The 19,638-nt window shown below is 54.4% G+C and overlaps 1 protein-coding gene across 1 annotated transcript; it reads right to left on the reverse strand.

Moving 5' to 3' along the window:
- Window positions 1-5,661: 5,661 nt before the first annotated feature.
- TNFSF9 (TNF superfamily member 9) lies at window positions 5,662-9,175 on the reverse strand. The gene is made up of 3 exons (XM_082690341.1): window positions 8,506-9,175; window positions 8,021-8,051; window positions 5,662-7,117 (listed from the first exon to the last, which is right to left on the reverse strand). The coding sequence occupies exons 1-3, from the start codon at window positions 8,755-8,757 to the stop codon at window positions 6,666-6,668; spliced, it is 735 nt and encodes a 244-aa protein (XP_082546467.1). The 5' UTR covers window positions 8,758-9,175; the 3' UTR covers window positions 5,662-6,665.
- Between the last annotated feature and the right edge of the window lie 10,463 nt (window positions 9,176-19,638).

Below are 19,638 nucleotides of genomic sequence, written 5' to 3' on the forward strand. Positions count from 1 at the left end.
TCAAATAAATAAATAAAATCTCGGGGTTCCTGGGTGTCTCATGGGTTAAAGCCTCTGCCTTCAGCTCAGGTCATGATCCCAGGGTCCTGGGATCAAGCCCTGCATTGGGTTCCCTGCTCAGCAGGGAACCTGCTTCTCCCTCTCTCTCTGCCTGCTTCTCTGCCTACTTGTGATCTCTCTCTCTCTCTCTATCAAATAAATAAATAAAATCTTTCAAAAAATAAAGAAAAAGAAACCCCTCCCACGGGTACTCCCACTGCGATAGTGTGAATGGGCCATCCCCTTTTGTGACACCCACGTCTTATCAATGGCCTCAATCCACATCCCAGTCCCTCATACAATTTCACAGTCCCTGATCTGTTTGATTAATTTGCTAGAGCTGCTCCCAGCTTGAGCCCTAGACACCAAATATGTTCTGGAATCCAGAACTGACACTGGTAATTATGTATGCATCTTTGGCCTCACCCCCAACACAGGGCTCCTAAACCTTAGCAAATTCCTAAGTGATGAGAACACTAGAAGCATCTTTTGTTCTAATGAGGCCACTCTGGGTGGGTTCCTAGATGACTCCTGGGTGGGAGATGGTCATCAGAAAGACCAAGCCATGATTAGAAGTTTGGCTTTTTCCTTCCCACCCGCATCCTCCAGCTAGGGAAAGAGGCTAGAAGCAGTGTTTATAATTGATCATGCCTACGTGAGGAAGCGTCCATAACATCCCAATAATAGAGGTTTTGGGGAGTTTCCAAGTTGGCGAATACAACCACATAAGAAAGGTGACACATCCCAGCTCCACGGGGACAGAAGCGCCTGCACTCAGGGTCTTTCCAGACCTCCTCCTATGGTGTTATTTGTAGCCCTTATCATATTCTTTTATAAATGGTAAACATGTTTCCCTGAATTCTGGGAGCAGCTCTAGCAAATTAATCAAACCCAAGGAAGACATCATTGCAACCTGCAACCTAGAGCTGGTTGCTCAGAAACCCAGGCGACAGTTTAAGATTTCTGACTTGCATTTGAAGCAGGGAACAGGGGTGACAGTCTTGTGAAAACTGAGCACTTAACCTGTAAGATCCAATACTCTCTCTGGGCAGATAGTGTCAGAGTTGAGTTGGATCCTTGGACACCTTGCTGGTGGCTGAGAATTGCTTGTTGGTGCCAGGAAATGCCTCCACAGATTTGGTGACCAGAAGAGACAGAAGTGGAGTGTTTTGTGTGAGTAATGACTCAGACTTATATACCATATATGTTTTATATATATATCCATATATATATCTCATAAGTATGTATTAAAGGGGACTTATACTAATACACATGTTTTTTTTTTTTCTTTTAAAGGGAGAGAAAGGGAGGAGGAAGCAGGCTCCCTGCCCAGCAGAGAGCCCGATGTGGGACTCGATCCCAGGACCCTGAGATCATGACCTGAGCTGAAGGCAGAGGCTTAACCCACAGAGCCACCCAGACAGCCCCCTAATACACATATATTAAGGGACTTCTGGGACAGTACCCAATAATCAAGCATATTAACATCCCTATTGTATGCATACTTGAGCTGAGGAATAAATGAAATGAAATGAAAATGAAAATGAAAAACACAAACACATTCACATGGGTTCAGTCCATTTGGGCTGCTAAAGGAGCTGTGAAATTTTTTCTGTTTAGGGATTTTATGGTTCTGGATGCAAGATTACGAATCCGTGATTGTCTTTGGAATACCATATCTTTCCCAAATTGTCTTTGTAACTCTGTAACCCCCGTCTTGGCCAGGGTGTCTTTATGACATCACAGATGTGTCACTGTAACCCCTCTCCTGTGAATCGTTGCTTCTTTGCTACACATCCACTGGACACTGTGGAATTCTATGTGTATGTTGGTGTGAAATGTGCTTACAGAGAGTCTGACTCTGTGTATTCAGTGTGTATTAAATGCATCAACTCCTATAACCATCTGTATTACAGTCTGCTAGGGCTATCACAATGAAATACCACAAACTGGGTGTCTTAAACAAGATGTTTATTCTCTCACAGTTCTGAAGGCCAGGAGTCCAAAATCAAAGTGTGGTCAGGACTGGTTCTTTCTGAGGCTGCAAAGGAAGGGTCTGTTCAGATCTGACCTTCCTTGGTTTGCAGATAATCCATCTTCACAATCACATGGCATTTTCTGCATGTGTGTGTGCACAGGTCTATCTCCATATTTCCCTTTTTACAAGGATGCCAATCCTACTGGATTAGGACCCAGCTTAAAACCTCATTTTAACATAACTACTTCTGTAAAGACTATCAGTCACATTCTGAGGTCCTGGGGTTTAGAGCTTCCTCATATGAATCTGGGGGCACACAATTCAGCCCAAACTTGGAAGTAACCAGGGTGGGGGGTGGGGGCACCTGGGCGGCTCAGTTGGTTAGGCGTCTGTCTTCAGCTTGCATCCCAGGGTCCTGGGATCCTAGACTTGAGCCCCACATTGGGCTCCCTGCTCTGTGGAGGGCCTGCTTCTCCTTCTTCCTCTGCCTGTCACCCCACCAGCTTGTTCTCTCTTTCTGTCAAATACATACATAAATAAATTTTAAAAAAGAAGAACTGACGAGGATTCCAGGAAGACCGGCCCTACATTTCACACTGTTGACCACACTACCTATTATTGGCTACGTGACTTTGGGCCAACCTCTCTGGGCCTTTGTTTCTTTTGCCTATAAAATGGGAATGAAAATAAAATAGCATCTTCTTGTTGGAGTCTTTGCGAAGCAATTACTGCCTGGGACCATGAAGCATTAATAAATTAACAATTCCTGTCACTATTCCAGAATTCCATCTTTGTACCTTGGGTCTTAGTAACATCCCACAACATTACGGGGCCAAGTATCCTTGCTGTGGGACACTTCCAAGCCCAAATAACCCAGGAAGTGAGACAGACTCTCAGATCCCAAAACTACCAAGAAAGTCACCGAGAGCCTTGAGGGCCTGCATCCTCAGGCAACATGGAGCAGAACCCAAAGGACACTCAGGTTTCTCACGGCTCACAAAGGCAGATACTAAATGTACTGGGTTGAGCAACCCTCACCAAAAGAAAAAAAAAAAAAAAAATCCATGTCCTTCCTGGAACCTCAGAATATGACCTTATTTGGAAATAGGGTCTTTACCGATGTAACTAGTTAAATTAAGATGAGGTTATACTGGAGTAATGTAAGTCGTACATCCAGTATGAGAGCAGAGTCCTTATAGGAAGAGGAGAAGAGAGATGAGACACGCAGAAGGAAAACAGCCGTGCCACAAGGGAGGCAGAGATAGGGGTAATGCAGAGCGCAGGGGAATGCCATCAGCCAGAAGCTGGAAGAGGCAGGGAAGGATTCCTCCCTAGAGCCTTTGGAGAGAGCACAGCCCCGCCAACACCTTGACTTTGGACTTCTGGCCTCCAGGACTGGCAGAAAATAATTATCTGATGCTCTAATACACCCAGTATACGGTACTTTGTTTTTTGGTTTGTTTGAAGAAGGCTCCACACTCAGCTTGGAGCACAAAGTGGGGCTTGAACTCACGACCCTGAGATCAACACGGAGCTAAGATCAAGAGTCAGTGGCCCAACCCACTGAGCTACCCAGGTGCCCCTCCTGGTCCGTTACTAGAGCAACTCTAGGAAACTAATGTACTAGCAACCCACGTCACCAGGAAGAGGCAAGGAGGCAATGTAGGTGGCTGCTCTGCCTCTCTTGGGCGCTATGGTCTGTGAATCCCCACCCACCTTCCTCCTGCCCCGACCCCTCCCTCCCTCTCTCTGCGCATGCTTCCTTCCAGGCTTGGCCTGACCCGGGCGGTTGGTAGAGCCAGACCAGCCCCTGTTCCTGTGGAGGAGATCTGATTGGCCCAGCTTGAGTCATGTGTCCGCTCCGGCCCAATCAGCTGCGCCAGAAGACAGCGTCACCTGGTGCTATTCAAAATAGGCAACAATAGGTTAGCCTGTGGCTGCCCCCTCACCCCCCCAAACCCCGGACCCAGAGTTCTGGGGAGCACCCTTCCCCCGTCAACCCTGGAGGAGAACCAAGTGCAAGGTTTTGGACGGCAAGGGCCCTCCTAGAAGTCCAGAGCAACCATCTAGCAGTGGGGGCGGGGAGTAACAGTCATTTGCCAATATGGGAACCAGACTGAAGTCATCTTGGGCAAATGGCCGGGAAGAGCACTGTGTCCCGAAGCCTTCTTGAGCACACAGTACCCCCACACGCATCCTTTCCTTTTATCAACCACATCCTTGAGGATCTTGGGTCCTTATTCTGCTCTGGAGACATGACTGTGACACAACTATTCTCAAACATTCACCTTCTGAGTGTCCCCTCCTCGGTGCTCCCTATACCGACTCCCAGCCTCTAGCGGGACTGCCAGGAGGTGGGGGTTTCAGGGACCTGCTCCTCCCGCAGCCACTCAAAACAGGTTTCCGTCTGTAAGTCCCCTTAATAATCCATTTCTCGTCAAGCTGCTCTACCATCTTATAGGATTTGTCATTTTGCACATACTTCCTTTTCAAGGGACAACCAAATAGTATGGAACAGTTTCTTTATTTTTTGTGGGTCATTTAAAGCTTATTTATTATTGTTGTTGTTATTATTATTATCTGATTTTTTTTTTAAGGTAATCTCAACACCCAACGTGGGGCTTGACCTTACAACCCCAAGATCAAGGATCGCATTCTCTTCTAACTGAGACAGCCAGGCACCCCTAGAACGAGGTCAATAATTTAATTCTCAATCAGAATGACACTCATAGGGGTCAGCTCAATGTCAGCCCCGCCCACTCAGGAGGAACTCTTTGAGAAGAGGTAGAGATGGGTTAGACAAAATGGTGTTCACTTCCACATCCCCATCTTCACTGCGCGTCCCACACCTTCCTGTCTAGCCAGTGCAGGCCACTCTCCCCCGCCCCTTCCCTGGTTCCCATCCCTCCTCCTAAGGCCCATCTAGGTCCCTTGCTCTGTGAAGACTTCTCTGCCCACCCCAACCCCTCTCATTCTATGTGAGAAGCCAAGATCCAGCTGGTTTACATAGACCAGCGGGCAGATCAGCGTTGAGGGGGCGGGGATTACGGTGCTGGGAGGACCGACTGGTCTGGAGAGAGTGGGAAACTAACAAATTTCTAACAACCGGCTCTCCAGACAGGGAAAAATGAATATGGGTGTTTATTATAAATTTGGATGACAAAAATGTGCAGCAGGTATCTACAAAAGATACATAAAATTCTCTCCTTTTCTTTTTTTGAAAGAATTAATTAGTTACTTGAGAGAGAGAGAGCACGCGTGTGCATACGCGGTGGGGGGAGCAGAGGGAGAGAAAGAATCCCAAGCAGACTCCTCCCTGAGTGCGCAGGGGACACAGACCCCACACCCCTGAGATCATGACCTGAGCTGAAATCAAGAGTCAGATGCCCAACCCACTGAGTCACCCAGGGGCCCCCATAAAATACTCTCCATTGCAAATTGCATAGTCAACACTTACAGAACCCAGTCTTGGGTTTTTCCACACTTGCACCCACAGCCCCGCATGGCTCCAAGTGACAAGGTTCACTCAGTCATCTTGAGCAGCTTCTTTGCTAAATCAGATGAACCGTCCGAAAACACAAGACAAATTCCTCAATTTCTCATGTGCTCTTCGCAACATCGCGGCTCAAGACAAGACACACTTCTGAGTTTGATCTACATGTTTAATCCACGCTTTCCCCGTCACTGTCTTCAACAGATGATCCGCACACAATCATGTGAAGCCAGCCTGAAGCGTTTGCAGACGCCCATGGCCAATTTCAAGTTACCAGCCTGAGGTCACGGAACAGAGCTGGCAAGGGAGGTCCTGCAGAACGGAATTACACAGGACTTCTGCCACGCAGATACAAGCGGGTCATGTCCCCAGCAGAGAGAATGACATAATGGGTATGAAGTCCCGAAAGCATAGGGTCGCTATGGCTCAAAGAAGGTTCTTCAGGCTGTCTGACATACCATAAAGGTTCAATACTGGGCGGTCGCTGAGTATACAAGTGTCCTATTATCTAGTACCAATACCATCGCACAGTCTCCCGCGTGGTGCAGTCACACAGGGACACACACTGCCTCAGTCCTAGGGCCAAGCAGACATACCTGGGGGCCAGATGTGCAAAAGCTGGGCTGTCTTGTTCACAGCTGTGTCCCAAACACCTAAAACAGTGCCCGACACACGGGACGTGCTCAGAACGACTTTCACACGTGGAGCTCACACAGCATAGTCACACAGACCCCCCGAAGACTAGCCCCCTGGTTGCCAAAACGGGGGCTGGGGATAAGTCTTTATTTCTCACATATTAACATAAATAATGATTTTTTTTTTCAAAATCTGTTTTGTGTACTGATGTTTCACCAGCCCTGCTCAGGCCCTTGTGTACAGCAGATGCTCAATAAATAGAAATGGAATGGATTAATATAAAGTCCACTGTTGAGCTCAGGCTCAGAATAAATACCAGAAGTCCAACTTGGGGCAGGAACGGGAGAGCGACTTGGAAAGCGACTTGGAGAGTCCTTGAGGAGGGGGTCAGCAGCGGGGACCCCTGCCAAGCCGGGTGAGGTAGAGTAGCTGGGACCCTCTGTCCCCAAGAATCCCAGTGAAAGAAGGCAACATTCTTTCTCCGTCCAGGGGCCGGGAGCCAGGCCCCATGTCAGTGGGTCACGACGAGGGGAGTCCAGCGGGGACTTTGGTGGCCACCCTGAAGAGGCCCAAGACGGTGGCACCCTGCGCCAGCTGCCAGGCGAGGTGTGTCCCCGCCTCAGCCCGCAGGTGCACACCCAGGCGCTGGCCCGCGTCCAGGTGCAGCAGGCTGCCCCGGAAACCAGCTGCGGAGTCACGGGCCTCTGAGGATGGAGGAGGCAGGTCCAAGGTCATGGCCAGGGCTGCAAGCGGGGCACCAAGCGGCTGCAGGTGCAGGACGGCAGAGACAGAGCCGGAGCCTTGGCTGGATACTACCCGCTGCAGCTTTAGGTGCAAGAAAACATAGTAGACTCCGGGTTCGGCCACCATCAGCTCCCCAGTGTGCTGGTCGTAACTCAGGCCCGGCCCCAGGAACACGCCTGCCAGGCCGGGGTCACTGTACCAGCGCAAGAGCCCTTCGGTCAGCTGTACTGAGGGAGAAAGAAGAGGGGGAGGTTCCTTGAGCCTGGCTGTGCGGCAGGGGTGCAGCCCTGGGGAGGAGGTGCTGGGGCTCTGAGCTGGAGGGGGACAGGAGGCTCAGAAGGAAGAGGTTTGGAGATGGAGGGGAGGTTGGCGAGGGAAGGAAGGGAGGACAAGACTCCGAGGGAGGGGAGGGGAGGACAGTCGGGAAGAGCGAGCGTGGGGGGGCAGGAGGGCACAGGATGCCCAAGGTGAGAGGGGCTGTCGGACTGCGGAGCGCAAGGTGGGGAGGGAGGAAGGCGGAAGGCGGGAAGGTGAGGGGAAGGGGGGAGGTGGCACAGCCCGGAGGGACCCCGAGAGGGAGGAGGTGGAGGGAGAGTGTCCGGAAGGGAGAGATGACCGAGGGGAAGGCGTGGGGCGGAGAGTCCGGAAGAGGACTGAGAAGGGCAGACACGTGGGGAGGGGGCAGGCGGGGGAGAAGGGAAGGGAGAGGGTACGAAGAGTCTGGAAGGACCAGGGACTGAGGAGGAGGTCTCCCAAAGGAGCCAACGGAGGTGGGGGCGGGGGAGGGAGACGGACCTCCCAGAGCCCAGCGGGAGAGACCGGAGCAGGTGGGATCTGGGGGATCAAGCCCCGGGTCGGCTGGGAGTGGGGAGACTGAGGTAGGTACATCGGAGGGTCCAAGGAGGAAAAGCCAGCGCCCTGGGAGGGTCCTGGGAAGGCCAGGAAGATGGAAGGTTCCAAGCTTCGGAAAGCGGAGAGAGATTCAGAGAAGAGGGGACAGCTTTTAGAGAGGAGGGGAAGAGGGTCACACGGAGGGAGAAGAGGCCTCCCTGTCCCGGGGTTCCTCCACCTTGTTGCTACCCCCCCCCCGCGCCCCGAAAGCCCAAGGGGAATGACCGCGGGACACTCACCATCTCGGGCCACCAGCTGCGCGAACACGCCCTGCCGAGAGGGGAAAGGCGCAAAGTGGGCGGAGGCTCCCGGTTCCGCTGCCGCAGCCCCCGGGAAAGTGGGGATCCCTGGGGTCTGCGCAGGTCCCGAGACCTCCCCCGCGCTCCATGTAACTACGCGAGCATCACGCACACCCGAAGCTCCACCAACCCCTGGGTTCCGCAAGGGCAGAACCTCGTGATTCAGCAGAGAAAGGAGGACCGATTCCCTCCAAGGGCCCTTGGGAAGAAAGGCGCAGGAGAAAAGCGAGGTTCCCGGGGAGTTGAGTCCCCTTCACGGCTGGAGATCAAGAAGAGCCCTCGGGGGTCCTCGACGGAGAAAGGGTTACCCTCCGGGGCCCGGGACGCAGATGGGGGTCTCACGGGGTGCCCCGCACCGAGGTCCTGGGCAAGGAAGGGGTGCTCTCGGGGGCCCGGAGAGGGAAGGGGTTCCGGGCGCATCTTACCTGCGGAGAGTCGGGGAGGCGGGCGCCGGCGTCCGGCAGGAACTCGGGGACCTGGGGGTGCTCCGGTTGCCCGGGGCCCGGCGCGGCGGGGGCCGAGGGCAAGGCCCAGCGGAACGCGCAGGCGGCGCCGGTGCCCGCGAGCAGCAGCAGCGCGGCGCTCAGGGCCCAGGGCAGCGGGCGGCAGGCGCTGCCGGGGGGCGCGGGCGGCAGCTGGGCCTCGGGGTCCGGGGAGGCGTCGGTGCGGGGGCACATGGCCGGCGGCGGGCGGCTGCAGCCCGGCCCGGGGCCCCGCGCTTTATAGAACTCAGGAAGCCCAGCTTTCCGGGGCGGAGCGCGTGGGGATCCCGGCTCCGCCTCGCGCCTGAAGTTTCCCTAACTTTCTCTTCTCTGAATCTGTCTCCGCTTTCCATCTGCTTTCTCGCCCTCTGAGGCCTACCCCACCGTTTCCTCTTCGTCCCCACGTCTCTCCCTCCCGTGTCTCTCCGGTTATCTCTCTCCGCCTCTGCCTCTCTGAGGGTCTCCAACTCCGCATCGCCTCTTTGTGCCTCTCTCGCTCTTGATCTGTCCCCGTGTCTGTGGACTGTCATCCTATGAGGTCTCAGGCAGTGTTTCCATCTCGGGCCTCACTATTTCTGTGCGTCTGTGTCAGTCTCTCTGGGTCTCTCTCTGTCTGTGATTCTGGTTTTCGGTTTCTTAGTCTCTCAGTCCCCCTAGCCCCCCATTCCTGGGGCTCACCCAGCGCTCCCCTAAATCCAGCATATGTGCAGAGGGGTCAGGAAACAGCCTCCGCCACCTTCTCTGGAGCATAAACACCCCCCCCCCATTGGAACCCCGAGTGGCCAGCTCAGCAGCCCTCCCCCCACCCTCTCTCACATTCCCGGGGAGCCCGGGGCCTTTCCTGGCTTGCCCCCACCCACCCACCTGGACGCTTTCCGTCAGGGGCCCCTTCTGGACCCCACAAGCACAAGACTGGAGAGTCCAGGTAGAGAAATCCCCCTTACAGGGAAGGACAGTCTTGGCTAAAGCAGAGGAAACTCAAATTTCCCGTTCACTCTCCCGTGGTGGAGGCGGGGTGGGAGGAGGAGCAGAGCAGGGGTGAAAATTCGGACCCAAAAGAGGAAGCGACGTTAAATTGAGAGACCGGCAGCACTGGGAAAGCCCTGGGTCCGCAGCGGCAACTGGCCTGGCAAGGGATCTCGGCGCTGCCTCCCGCTGTCTAGCCAGGAAATGGAGGGGGGGGGGGCCGGCGGGATTTGGGTTCAACAGAATCATTATGGGATGGGTCCCCTGCATTTTATTTTGTTGTATTGGGCCTCCTTGGACAATGACGGGAAGCACGCAGTGATGCTGCTGGCTGTTGGTGGTGCTAGCAGGTGCTAAGTGCTTCCTGTATCTGAACTGTTTATAAAGTGTGACACCCCAGCTAGCGAGGCAGCCGCACCTGGGGATTTGTTAGTTATGCAAATTCTAGCACCGCAAACTAGACCTGTTGACACTCCCGGAGCAGAAGCTCAGTTCTCTGTGTGTGGTTGAGCCCTCCAGACCAGGATTCTGGCGCTGGCCTAAGTTAGAGATGCCGCACTGCCTTGTACCAGAGTCCTCCCTTCGCACCCGCCATCCCTCTGGCTGGAATATCTTTCCCGGGACAGCAGGCAGCACCACTTTCAGGTTCAGGTGGGTAGACAGCATGAGCTGAGCACCAGGTTCTTCTGGCGCTTTCCTGAAAGCCCACTGAGGTGACCGCTCAGCGGTAGTTTTGAAACTAAACCGAGATTATTAGCCAGCAGGGTGGGAAGCCAATGTCTCCCCAGCAGAATTCCACCATCAGCATCCCCCAAGGCTCCCCGGCTGTGGGCAACATTCCCAGCCCCTCCCAAACCCCCCCCCCAACTCCAAAAGAGAGTGTGGTGGGTGGCGGAGAGTGAGGAGTTTGCTTCAAGCTGATCCCCAAAAGAGACACTAGCTTTTCTCCCCAGCAGGTGGAAAAACAGCCATTTCTTTCACAAGTAGGCAGAGAGAGAGAGAGAGAGGAGGAGGAAGCAGGCTCCCCGCTGAGCAGACAGCCTGATGGGATGTGGGGCTCGATCCCAGGACCCTGGGATCATGACCTGAGCCGAAATCAGAGGCTTTAACTCACTGAGCCACCCAGGCGTCCCCAAAACAAGCCATTTCTAATGTTGCTTTTTGCTCAGGAGAGCCAGAAGGACAGTTCCTGGGCAGAGGAAGCCATCTGAGAGTAGAAGAATCACACTGGAAAACTGACCCCTGACTCCGAAGGCAGGAGCTGAAATTCTCCGCAACCCCAACCCTCATCCCCACTCAGCACTCAGGACTGGAAAGATGGGACAGTAGAAGACCCCTCTCCTAGGAACCAAGCAAGAACCAGTCCATTTATCATCAAGCCCTACCCCATAGCAGGCCACAGCCAGGGAGCTGACCAAAGGAGGTGTTTGGAAGACCGCAAGCATCACCTTCTCTGAGGACCCAAAAGAAAGCGTCCTGCCCTCTGGTCCCGGGTCTATGGCCCCATGGTATTTCCTTGGTAGCATTTCCACCATCGGAAATATCCTCGCTCATTTTGTTTCCTGGTTTGTTTTGCCCAGGAGATTGTTATTTCCTGGAATGTCACACCTCCATCTGCCCTAGAAAACTACCAGCCTCCGTAATATTCCCTGAATGAATGAAGTACAGGCAGTTGCCAGCATGGGCTCCAGAGATCAACAAATCACAGTCCACCAATGACACATTTTATTCACTCATCCTTTACACATTCATCGTTTCTGGTTTTAAGTGGCGGGGAAACGTCAAAAGCAGATTTCATGGTACGTGCAAATGATATGCAATTCAAATGTCAGCATCCACAAATAAAGTCCGAAGGGCACACCCACACCACAGTGCCCGTCCATTTCCCTGTCGTACCTTTGCCATAGTATGGCCGGGCTGAGCACTGAAAGAGAGACTGGCCCACAGAGCCCAAAATATTTACTCTCTCTGGTCCATCTTGAAGGTTCAATGGAGGGGAGCTGGCGTCATCTGGTCTCTGAAATCTTCCACAACCCCAATCCATGGTCCTTCCCAACAGGACCTAAGACACCAAAGGTTGAAGTCACTTAGCCTCCATGACTCATGGTGACTGTTCGGAACTCCTTACACCCAGGGGCTCGATGGAGATCTATACATTACCCCCAAGGAGGGGAAGCAGGCGCTCCCAGCCCGGGGAAGGCTCAGGCCACAGCCAGGGAGTGCCATGACGTGCTGCTGTGGTCGGGACATCTGAGCCAGGCAGCCCTGCCCAGCACAGGCTCTCAGCATCACCCCGCTAGCGCCCCACCTTCAGTGGAGTTGCACCTCTAGGCTCAGCCGTCTCCCCAAGGGGAGCGTGGGCCGTTTTCCTCGCCTCTGGGGTAGGACCTGACTCCTCACCCTTACCACCGTAGGGCTCAAGGGAGGGACTGGGCAGGAAGTAGTTGGAGGGAGGAGCACCTTCCCTCCCCACTAGGAGGCCCTGAGAACAGGTACCCCCTCCAGGAAGTGTGCCTTGATTTTTCCTAGCAAAATTCATCTCCCTTTCCTTGGGTTCCACATGGCCCTCCAGCCCCTACCTGTGGCTGATACCCCCCACCCCAGCCGCCTCTGTCAACTTCCAGTTGGCCTGGATCCTCCGTCTCCCCCAGGAAAGAGGTGAAGCCTAACAGAGGACATCAGTGATGCTTGCTGAGTAAGTACACAAGGGAGAAGGCAAGCGAGTGAGGAAAGGCATGAATGTGGGCGTGTAAACAAGCAAAGAAGAAAGGGAAGGAAAGAACCTGATCGAATAGAGTTGGTCTTGAGATATTTTGTTTGGGAATTTTTTAAAGATTTATTTATTTGACAGAGATCAAGAGAGCACAAATGGGGGGCAGGGGCGGCAGAGGGAGAAGCAGACTCCCTGCTGAGCAAGGAGCCCAATACAGGACTTGATCCCAGGACACAGCGATCACAGGACCCGGGGATCATGAGCTGAAGGTAGACCTTTAACCGACTGAGCCACCCAGGAGCCCCTAGCCATGACCATGTTAACAGGTGTTGAAGGAGGAAAGAAACACCGAAGGGGGAATCATGTTGTACAAGTTAGCCAAGTCTCTGGGAAAGCTGGGTTTGGGCCTCCTCAGCCCTAGATCGGCCAGGAAAGCGTAGGGCCCAGCATACGCCTGTATACACCACAGGTGTTGTGTATACACTGCAACACACAGCAGTACAAAACAATTACACTTTGTGGAGTTAGGGGTGCACAACCAGCTGGTTTGGAATTGCATGATTCCAGTGTGATGCTGCATGTTTAGGACTGAGGAAGGGAGGGGGTCCCCTGTGTGCACAGGTGTGTCTCTAACTGAGGAACAACAGAAGCACGAGATCCAAACTACTCCGGTTCCAATCCCAGCTCTGCCCCAACTACTCCAGCTCCAATCCCAGCTCTGCCCCTTGCTCGTTGTGTGATCCTGAGCACATTCTCCCTTACCTATGCCTTGGTCTTCCCCTCGAAGATGTGTGGCTCACAGCGGTGACCACCTCCTGGGATTATCATCCAGGATAGGGAGCCAGAACGGTGTCCTACAAGCAGTAGGGGCCCAGCGAGGTTAGCCACCATTGCGGGCAGTCTGGTTCTCCTTGTGATTCGATGCCAGCATCGATCTTGAGAACACACCACTAGGCTCCAAAAACGAGGGCAGACATCCCGGACGGAGAAACGGACAGGCAGGAATGTCTGTTGCAAAAGTGTTTTCGGGATGCAAATAGCCAAAGTCGTCATTAAAAAAGAAGTGGCCAGGGTGCCTGGGTGGCTCAGTGGGTTAAGCCTCTGCCTTCAGCTCAGGTCATGATCTCGGGGTCCTGGAATCGAGCCCCACATGGGCTTTCTGCTCAGCTGGGAGCCTGCTTCCTCCTCTCTTTCTCTCTCTCTCTGCCTGCCTCTCTGCCGACTTGTGATCTCTCTCTCTCTCTCTCTCTCTCTCTCTCTGTCAAATAAATAAATAAAATCTTTTTTAAAAATAACAAATAAAAATAAATAAATAAATGGCCAGAACAAGTCTGGTAATCAAGCCGTGGAGAGGGTTGAGTCATCTCCTTGGGGCTCGATAAAGATCTCTAACTAAGGGTTAAGTACGCTGCAGGATGCTATGTACCAAGAATGCTGTTTTGTGTTAGAGCGGAGATGTAATTGCCACAGCAGATTTCTAGAAGGTATAGAAAAAAAAAAAAAAAAAAAAAACACAGACACACACAGGATTTGGGGGTGAGCAATGTGGCTCTTTCACTGTATGTACTTTTGCCCGCTTGCATTTTCCATGTGCTACTGTTTTGCTTTGTTTTGGTTTTTTGATGTTAAGTACGGAATTGTGGTCAGGTGTGCACACACGTAGAAAGAAACCAGTAGCCTGAGCTGAAGAAGGGAAAATTAGCACTAGTGACATCAAAGGCAGGAAATGGTGTTTCCCTGCTGAGAGCAGTAGAAGAGCACAGGGATGGGGAAGACCCCGGCAGACCAGGGCCAGCCCCTACGACCCCTCAGAAGGGACTGGCATGAGAAGCCAGATGACTGTGCTGGGAAGGGAGACCTCCCACCCCAGGAAGGAAGTCCCAGCAAAGCCACAACCTGGAGGGACTCTCCAGCTCACCAGGAAGGCAGCCACAAGGCAGACACATAGGGGTACCATAGGTGCCCCCATTGTCATAGACAATCATACAAACCAAGACACAAATCAAGACACACTCAGACACACCGTATAGACACTCACACACTCTCTCTCTCGCACACACACACACTCACACACACACTGAGACACATACCTGAACACATAATCATACATACACCAGGGCAGCCACTAAAGCTAGCCCCAGGCACACACAAGGACACGCCCGTGGCCGTGGGCACACCTACCCAAAACAGCCTCCAAGAGACTCAAACTCCTCGGGATACGCAATCAGAGACTCACAATATCAGACACCCAGAGGCCACCCAAGGCATGCAAGTCACAGAGTGACACAAGCTGACCCAGAGAGACAGGCAAGACACTCGAAACAAAGGCACAAAGTACAAGGGAACACAACCAAAGGAACCCAGGCCCCATCCTTCAAGCCGTCCAAGATCCACCACCCCCTAGTGGACCAGGCTCCACTTGCTCGAGGAACCTCTAGGTCTCTTGTCTTGGCAGCGGCACCTAGTGTAAGCCGCGGGCGACCCCTGCTGGCCCAGGCGCCTCAAACCCGGGCTGCAAGGCCGGGGGACCGTGGGGGAAATCGTGGGGGCGTCTAGACTAAAAGACTAAAAGCTTCTAGGTCTTTGGCATCACATGCAAAGGACGGTGAGGAAAGAGCGTGGCGACCCGGGAGCAGGGAGGCGGGCGGCCGGAGCCTTACCAGGCCGACCTTCAACACGGGAACAGAGTCGGGAAGCCGGAGTGGGACGGAAGACCCTCGCCCGCCCCCTCCACGCAGCCTGCTCCGCGCCCCCGCGGGGTGCTGCTCGCGGTCCTAAGGAAGACCGAGGGAGCCGGAGGCGGACTCCCATTGGCCAAAGTGACGCGGTGAGGGCGCCCGCCCAGACCGGGCGACCCGTCGGCGCACAGGAAGGGGTGCCGGTCCGCCCCGGACGGCTCTCAGCCAGAAAGTGACCACCAAGCAATCACCCAAGTTCTGGAATGCCCGGGGCGGAGACTGCTGGCGCAGGAGGAAAACCGACCAACTCCAATGTAACTTTGACCCTAAGAAGGGTGAGCCCGCCCCTTCCAGGTCCGACCCTTCTCACAAGCCCTGCCCATTCCCCAGCCCGCCCACTCGTTTCCCCAGCCCCGCCCACTCATTCCCCAGCCCCGACCACCCCACCTCATTGCCCCCCCAGGCTCCGCCCACTCCCCAAGTCCCGCCCATTTCCCCAGCCATCCCCTTCCAGGCCTCGCCCCCTCCCCAAGTCCCGCCTACTGCTCCGTTATCTCCCTAGGCTCCGCCCACCCGGCCCCCTTCCAGGCCTTGCCCCTTCTCCCAGTCCCGCCTACTTCCCAGACATCCCCCTTTCGGGCCTTGCCCACTCACCAAGTGCCGCCCACTACCCTGTCATCTCCCTAGGCTCCGCCTACTTCTCCAGTCATCAGCCTCCCAATCCCGCCCATTTCTCTGTAATCCTCTAGCTTGGGCCCCGTCCCCCCATCAGACTTCCAACCCCGCCGACTTCGCCGTCATCCTCAGACCCCGCCCACTAGCCCGACTCTCAGACTCCCAGGTCCTGCCCACCCTCAGTTCCGCCCACTTTCCTTTCTCTTTAACTTCGGCGCGTTCCCCTCCCCCCTCAGCCTCCCAAGTAAGCCCTGCCCACTCTGCTGCCCCGCCTACTTTTCTACCTCGGTCCAGCACCACCTTCTTCCCAGGCTCCGCCCTTCTATTTCCTATCTAAAAATCCTCTCTCATTTCCTGGGTTCCACTTTCTAGAACCCTGGGCCTCCTACCCGGGCTAAGCCTTTACCATCCCCATCCCTAGTCTAACTGCCCTGCCCACAGTGGTCTTCACTGCCCAGGCGCCATCCAGCTCACGAACTCTAACCCCAGGCCGGGTGGGTGTGCCCACCCTGTCGTCCCCACAGTCGATAAATTCACCACATGCAATCCTGGCCTTGCCCCAGTCGGTGATCCGGAGGCCAGGGCCTGTGGCCTGGGGACCTGCTCAGGACACTCCTGCCCTACCTGGGCCGCACACCTGGACGGCCATGTTGTTGGTGGCTTTGGAATGTTGTGTCTGCTGCTGGGTGAGCCCCTCCCCACCAGCCTTAAGGGTCCCCAGTGCCAACAGCCAAAAATCTGTAGAGGGGGTTCTCTCTGCCTGTTTTTATGCAAGGGTCTCTAGATTGGGGGCTGGCTGCACGCACATATGTGTGTGTGTACACAATCACACACACACACACACACACGCACACACGTGTCACGTGACTTGACGTCCCTGGGCTCATCTGTGTATTTCTGGGATATCTGAGTCAGTGTGAGTCTGTGTGAATCGGTAAGAAAGGGTCTCTCCACAAGTGTGACTTTGGGAGTTTTCCTGTCTTCCTGGGTCTGTGTTCCCAGAACAGCATTTGGCTGTGCGTCTTTTTCCTTTTTGTCTGTCTTGCATTTGATTTTATTTTCTCCTTTCAACCATTTTTTTTTTCAGTCTTTCATATGATTTTGTTCGCTGTATGTCTCTTTGAGTGGTATCTCTGAGTCTGTCTGTGTGTCTGGAGGGGGTGTCTGTATTGTGTACGTCCGTGTGTGTTTGTGTGTCTGTTGTATGTGAGGCTCTGGGTCTCCCTGTGTGTCTGAGGTTGGTCTGTGTTGTGCTTATATGCACGTGAGTGTAGGATTCCATGTACGCGTGCTCGGGCATGCATGTCACACACATGTGTGCCTTGGGTCTCTTTCCACATCGGGCTCAGTCTGTACTGAGGTCTGAGTGCAAGAGCTTATCTGTGTGTATCAGACGTGGTGGTGTGTACGTGTGTCTCTGGGCCTCTGTGTTGTGGGTTATGTTATTGTGTTTTCGTGCCATGTGTTGTATTGGCTTGGAGAGGTGTGTTCAGTGTGGGTGACCCCTACAATTGCACTTGGCTTTTAGGCGCAGGCACCTGACTGTGTAACTGGGTTGGGGTAGATCTGATGGCATTTCTGTAGCCTGGTGCATGTCTGGGTCTATATGGGCCTACATGTGTTGTGGGTATATTGTTGCATTGTGTGCCTGTGTGTGTATATCTGAATCTGTGAGGAGGTCAGACTGGGTGATTGTACTGTGTCATTGCGGACATCAGACTGTGTGCATGGCTGTCTCTCTATGGCCTGAGCTTGCCTGGGGTCTAGATGTGTGGCTGGCATCTCCCCAGTGGCTAGAGCTGGTGACCAGAGCCCCCTCACTGGGAAGGGGAGGGCAGGCTGGGACACAAGATTTGCCCTCTCAACCCAGGAAGGGAGTTGAGGGGCGCTGTGGGAAGCTGGATTCCAACTCCCTAGTCCCACCAGATTCAGGGGGCAGTAGGATGACCGGGTTGCAGGCCTGGGGGTGGGTCTTCTGACAGACAGCCTCAGGCAGCGCCCCCTGTCCTCCCTGACGCGTGTCAGACCCTGCGCACACACAGCGTTCACACCAGCATCTCCCAGCTCAGCTACAGAGCCGCAGATACAGGCATGTACACACACATACCACACTTCCGTGAACACACAGGACAGACTGGCCAGAAGGCCTAAGGGGAGTAGGCCTCGGGTCTACCTGCTTAACCTCCCTCTCCACGGTAAGGGGCTGGCCACCTTCACCCCATGCAGGGGTGGCAGGTCCTGGGCAAACTGTACCCCTTCTTCTGGCAAACTGTGGGCCAGAGCCAGGAGGAGTTACCCACTCTTCCTAATACAATGGAAAGCCTACGAGGAAAAGGACAGGCCCACCCTTTGTTGACACAGAAGAGCCTGAAGCACAGGAGGAAGCTCAGCCCCTCCCCCGCCCCCAGACAGGGAAGCCCACCCCTCACATTGGTGAAGCAGGATGTCCTACTGCTCCCTTTCCTGGGGAGTCGGGAAACCTCCCTCTTTCATCCTGCCTCTTTACCCTGGTGAAGGGAGCAGCCCCACCATTTTCAGGCCTGTGGGAGGAAGTCTGCCCGTTTCCGGTAGAGCAGGAAGTCCCGCCCCTTTAGATACAGGACTCCTGCCCGTGTCCGACATTAAATAGGGGGATGTCCCACCCTTTTTCTTGGTGAAATGGGAAGCCATGCCCTTCCGCCCCGTGTAGTGGGAAACCAGCCCCGCCCCTCCTTTCCACATGAAGTGGGAAACACAGTCTGTCTGAGACAAAGGGTTGGGGCTTCCCACGCCTGTGGCAACTGTGCCCCATGGTGCTGAGCCCTCCCCACTCCGGTGTGACTCACAGATCCTCCTGGGAGAGATGCTCTGGGTCCAGGACCTGTATCTGAGCTCACCAGCCTTCGTGAGCAGCACCCACGTGGCCGTGGTCCCCAGGCACCGGGGCAACTTCATATTTGGTGGCCCATGGGTCACTTAAGGCCCAATTCCCGCCCGACCCCGCTTCCTTTAACCAGAAAAGGAGCTACCTTACCAGTGATACCTGCACCTGCTCCCAAAGATGTCCTCGATGTCAGGCAGGTGGGTGGGCAATGAGGGAACCCAGGAGGCAGCCCCACCACACCCCAGCCCCATCTGAGTTCAGCCATTGTCAGCCCTCCCCCACCCATCTCCCAGAAAGTTCTTCATTCTGAGCACGTCTTCGTGGAGATGGACTCCACCGTGTGTCTGGTGGCGAGTGTTAGCGGGAGGCGGGCCACACACCAGGCAAGGCCAAAGAATGTTCCGTTGTCCTCCTCCCCCTCCCCACACACGCTTGGTGCCAGCAGTGCCAGGCACGGCCTCCACAGAGCTTGTGTGTGCCCCTGGAGTTGGGCGGGCAAGAATGGGGAGGGCCCATCTCCTCTTAAGGCTCATTCAGCATCCCTGTCCTAGAACAGCAACTTCCAGAACTCCCTGTCTCCCCCCTCTCTGCAGCTGGAGAGGGCCCATGCCAGGCTGGGTTTTCATGCCCAGGGATGGGCTCTGCCAGGGGCAGGGGGAAGGGAAATCAGACCCAGTGGAGGTGGAGGTCTAAGGTCTGGGCAGTGAAGTGACAGGAGTAGTGGTGGGGGGAGGTGCTGGGGGAAGGGAGCCTCTGGAAAGGAGTCAAGGACTCACAGAGCCAGAGGACAAAGCAAGCACAGACTCGAGTGGTGCCATCAGATTGCACACATCGGAGTCAGCCCCGAGCATCTGGGCAACGTGGTGGGCAGACACAATGGCACAGACAGAGGCCAGGCCAAGCAGCACGTCACAGTCACATGGCTCATACCAGCTACTGGTCACGCCAGCAACATTTTCCTCCTGAAAGATAAGACCATACAAATACCAGCTCTTTTTCATTTTTCTTTTTTTTAAAGACCAAGCAACAAAGTAACTACCGCCTGCCGAAGTGATAAACGATCAGGGGCTTTGGAGCTGGAGTGTATGGACTTTATTCCTAGCCTCCACTGTATATGAGATAGTAAACCCCCTAAAGCCTCCATTTCCGCATCTGTAAAATGGACTTGCAAAGAGCACCTG

Source organism: Mustela nivalis (assembly GCF_964662115.1).
Source record: "Mustela nivalis genome assembly, chromosome: 1".
NCBI lineage: Eukaryota > Metazoa > Chordata > Mammalia > Carnivora > Mustelidae > Mustela > Mustela nivalis.